General features: G+C 37.1%; 1 protein-coding gene across 1 annotated transcript in view; it reads left to right on the plus strand.

Annotated features, from left to right (window-relative positions):
* THOC7 (THO complex subunit 7) overlaps positions 1-3,176 on the plus strand; it is a gene marked incomplete at its 5' end in the record, with an annotated part of 8,371 nt that extends 5,195 nt beyond the window's left edge. Inside the window, 3 exons of the mRNA XM_085300012.1 lie at positions 1,081-1,147; positions 1,272-1,341; positions 2,774-3,176. Coding sequence (XP_085156138.1) covers positions 1,081-1,147; positions 1,272-1,341; positions 2,774-2,841 — 205 coding nt within the window. The remainder of the gene's footprint in view (positions 1-1,080; positions 1,148-1,271; positions 1,342-2,773) is intronic.
* Between the last annotated feature and the right edge of the window lie 1,633 nt (positions 3,177-4,809).

Below are 4,809 nucleotides of genomic sequence, written 5' to 3' on the forward strand. Positions count from 1 at the left end.
GCACCATCAGGTAACGCTAAAACAGAAAAACAGAACTTTCTTCACAGCTGTCCACACAGGGCTGGAAGCCTGTTTGTGGTTCCCTGCCCAGACTAGTTTCGGAAGCTCTCAGTGCTTCAGAAAGAGCGCTTTATTCCCTTGCTCACCTCTATGTGGCTCTGCCCGATAATTAATCGGGGATGGCCAGTCTCTATCTAACCTTTAAAGGAACAGATTGCTCTCATTGCAGGGAATGTAAATTGTAGTAGGCATTAGAGAAAAACAGAGCGCTAAATTGGAGGTGGGAACACATCTTTGTAAGAGCTGATGCTTCATCCTCCTTTGAAAGTTATGGGATGATACCTATTACTTCTTGCCTTATATCAAAAAGGATTGTTATGGACTGTGGTGGGTCAGAGTGAGAACAGAGAACAAGTTTTTTGAGGAGATGCTAAAACATTGTGCACTGAGGCATAAGTTGTATCATATTTCATATCATATTTCATCCAAAATGCGGATTATTCCATGTGTGCCTACTGTGAAGTGTGTATATCATCCACTACTGTGTCTGGTCTGGCCATTGTTAGAGCTAAGATAAGATTATGTATTTGATCAGGTCTGAGAATTATACRTACATATGTGTAGGGTAGTAGGTTTGTCAGATACTGTCTTCCATGCTGATGCTATGTTTTTATTTAATCTACTCCTGTCAAAATAAACAAATCTATAAAGCAGTGAAGTTTGTAAAAGGGTGTTTAATGTAACCTGCCTTCTTTTACTTGATCACACAATGAAAGTGAAAGACCGTGTGTGTGGCAGGATTGAGTTGTTACGGACCCAGTGCCCAATATCCTGTTGCATTCCGGCTTGTCAGCCTTGTTTTCTGTAAGTCCTGAGATGATAAGTTTATAGCATAATAGTTTAACCTTTTTATGTRAAGAAAGTTTATGTAAATGTTGTTTTAATTCATTATGCTTTGTATTACTTTGCAGTGGTGTTACTTATGCCGTTTATTTAATAGTTCTTTTTCCTCAACTATTCAAATTTATTTTTCAAAAACTTCACAGAAGTCTTAAAAATACTGTGACAATTTCTTTTCAGGCAGCTAGAAGCTTTGGGGAAAGAGCTTCAACATCTTTCTCAAATTAAAGAAAATGTTGAAGATAAGGTAGGTTTTTCATAGATATTGTTGTATAATTATTTAAGAGGAACATAATWAATGAAGAATCTGCTATGAGTTGTTTGGCTGTGTGTGCACTCTGTTTCCTAAAATATATGTTTTGTGGTTCCAGTTGGAGCTGAGAAGAAAACAGTTTCATGTTCTTCTAAGCACCATCCATGAACTTCAGCAAACCCTGGAAAGTAAGTAGTGTTASGTATGAGTATTATACATAATTGGGTAGGGTTTAGGGAACGGTCTGTGCCGGCAGATCAGAATGAATGATGCTTCCAGCAGCAGGATAGCAATGTGCAGTTAGGGGGTGATGACCTCTTGCATAGGCAGTATTTTTTCCAGTTCTTGTCCAGAGCCCGAATTTGCTCGGACTCTTTATCTTTACAAGCTAGCCACCATGTCCTCTCCTGATTGGCATCAGACTTATCTATAGACAGCAGACTTCTTTAAAATGCAGAGATTAAGAATGTCACTTCGAGTATCGTCTCTTTTTTTACAGGCAATACAGACAAGTATTCTTGTGTATAGTTTCAAACTTATTTGTATGATACCTATTTCAACAGTGTTGAACGTGTCGTTGCCATCATGGTATCATCTGAGGTTTTACTAAAAACAAGTTGTAATGTAGAGAAGCTAAATGATTTACCTACTCATACAGGACGTCTGTAGCAGAGGAGGGACTAAAAGCATCGTATACAAGAGCTAAATTCAGGAATTTAACCAATAAATTCATCTTTTATCGTACAAATACATAATACTTTCAAATCAGTGCCTACTTCTCATGCKCTAATAGGGATAATATTGCTTTAAGTATTATTTATTGGATATTTGCTCTGTCTTCCAAAGGCAAAATAATTGGTATAGCCTGTGTGTATGACCTGATTAACATACATAGACAGCTATAAGAGCAAACTTTCGTTCTCTAAGGCCCTCTAGACCTTGTTAAGCAGAGTGAACTGTTAATCCCTAGGTACACTTTTAGCAGAAGGTTATTGTTATTAAGTGTTACTAGTGTTACTAATACTTGCTTAAGTCTCTAAAATACCCTTCCATAAGAATGTGTAGTTTACCTTTTAGCTTCTAGAATTTTGTGAAGGACGTAACTTTTGTGGAAAGCACAACTTCACTTTGAAAGACTTGGTTTATATCCTCTGTGTCACCACTCTCTGTTTGCATGACCTTGGGAAAATCTCATCATATTTGTACCTTATTTTTCTAAATAGTAAAATGGAAAGAATAACTGTGTTCTTTTGTATAGTGTTTTGAGGCCTGCAAATAYAGCATTATTGTTACTATTATGATGCCATTTTTATAAATTATAAAAGGTCAGATGAATAAACCACCGATAAGCAAATACTAGGTGCATAATTTAAAACAATCTCCAATGTTTGCTTAAACTGATACAATAGAATTTACTCCCTGTTTTCCGTAATAGCTGTTACACATATCAGCCTTACTTTTAAGGATTTTTTTAGTTGGAACTTAGCATTTTGTATAATGAAATATTCAGTTATAGATTTAAGGCAATCAATGAAAAATATTTAAGTGGGACACAACTCAGTAATATAGCTTGTAAAAGTAATCTCAGCATGTTTGACTAATGGTAATGTTTAATTTCAGACGATGAAAAACTTTCAGAAGCAGAAGAATCTCAAGAAACTCAGATGGAAACAGAGACCAARCAGTAGATACACCTTACGCTTACTGAAGATTGTACTGAAGATTTGTGTTGAAACCAACAGTAAAAGAGCAGGAGGTGAAAACCAGAATTTTCCACTGTTTCTGTGAATTTAACCAGTGTAGGAATTCTAATTGGTATTTTTATACAAAAATACTTGTTGTGCTTGTGCTCCAGGGGAAAACAGTTCCACATCTGTGCAGGTGGGTACTTTGTGTTAATCCACAAACTTTGTAATACATTACAAGAAAGATGTTCTTGCTTTACAAAGGGTGAATCTTCTGTACAGCTCTTGTAAACTAAGGTGTTTGCAAAACATTGTCAATAAAAGGTGTTTACAAAGTTTTCTATWTTTTAGTAGGCATTGAGGCTTACTAGTAAGGGCTCCTTTTCTTACATTTTGCACTGATATCARTACTCCTTTGCTCGGGTCCCAGCTTCCATGTCATAGTCCAAATGTGACCTAAAACTGAACAAAGTAGAGACTGAAATTTTCAAAGTAGCTGTCCTGCTAGTCATTTTAGGGCTTACTTACGGCATTTACTAGTCTAATTCTGTACAAGCAATTTATTTTATATGAATGTTTTTCAGTGGCTCTAAACAAAAATCATTCTGTACTATCTTTATCTTTTTCCTTAAGATGATGCAAAGAATTCCAGATAATGATGTGTGTTGTACTGTGTACATCTAAAGTCACATTTTTAAACACATTTAAAACTACAATTTAAAAGCTTTGCTCTTGTAAAATGAGGAATCTAATAGCGATACTATTGATAATCTGTTTCTGGGTTGTATCCATCAATTGACTGTTATGAAATAATCATACTTCCTGAAACAGATAGTAGAAACCTTTCTTTTTTTTGGTGACAATCCTAAATGGTAGAGGTACAGTCGTAATGTCAACAAATCTCAGGTTCTTTTGTTAGTAGGACAGTTGGAATAAGTCCACTCGAACCATTCTGCAGTCTGCTGCTGAGCGCTCTGCTGGGAAGTAGGAGATAGGGGTTTCAACCTTCCCAACAAGTGAGCATGTGCTGTAAGCTTTTTGTAAGGTGGCGGGGAGCTAGAGGGGAAAAAACAAAGGGCAAGGGTAGGTCTTGCCGGTATCTGTTAAACATAGTCTCAAAACACCTGTTAAATCAACCCTCCAGTGGTTTGGGTAAAAGAACATCACATTTTGGATCTCATTCAGGCTGAGTCATAAGCATAAGTGGTTGAAGTAAAAATAACAATATTATAGAACGGAGCCTCACTCTCAGACTAGGTGACAGCTGAGGGGGATTTCCAGGATTGCAGATTTGAACTTTGATGGAATAAATGCTGTATAATTCCCACTCTCAGTGACTGTGGATCTATGTGCATTKGGTTCATCAGATACATCCGAGCTTATTTTGCTCGTGTTTCAAGTTTGCTAAAGGCAATCCAGCTGAACTGGAAGCCAAACAACTGCAGGAGCACAGTGCAACCCTGCACTAATAAGCTGTCAAAAATCTTCTAGTTCACAGCTGGTCAACTCAGAGCACAGAGGAAGCTCAGGTTTGCCTGACAGAGCCTGTGTAGACATGTAGTTGTTCTTGTGCAGTTACCGAATTTTGCAAGTGGTGGTGGGAGGTGGATGTGGGGTAGGAATAAGCAAACAAAAAGGATTTCATATGAAAAATACATTGTCAAGGAGTAACTACTGCTTTTTTTCCTTCCTAACAACAGTGACCAGTAAAAATATTTTGTAAAGCAGCAATGCTGAATTATTGCTAAATCAGGGGGGAGTCACTTTCATRCATGTATGAATTATGAGGATTATAAATGGCAAAGTCTCAAGACAGTTTTGAAGCCTATTAAGTTTTTTTTGTGGGGCTGAAAGACCTTCTGTGTGGCTGCCTGGATCCTTTATTGCTCCAGAGGTGGGTGACATTTATCAGTTAAAACTGGTCTCGATAACAGCGTGGGCATAGGCAACTCGCATTTTCTGTTTGTTATT

The sequence above is a fragment of the Rhea americana genome, unplaced genomic scaffold (genome assembly GCF_003343005.1).
Source record: "Rhea americana isolate MKP2758 unplaced genomic scaffold, rheAme1 scaffold_16, whole genome shotgun sequence".
Classification (NCBI taxonomy): Eukaryota; Metazoa; Chordata; class Aves; order Rheiformes; family Rheidae; genus Rhea; species Rhea americana.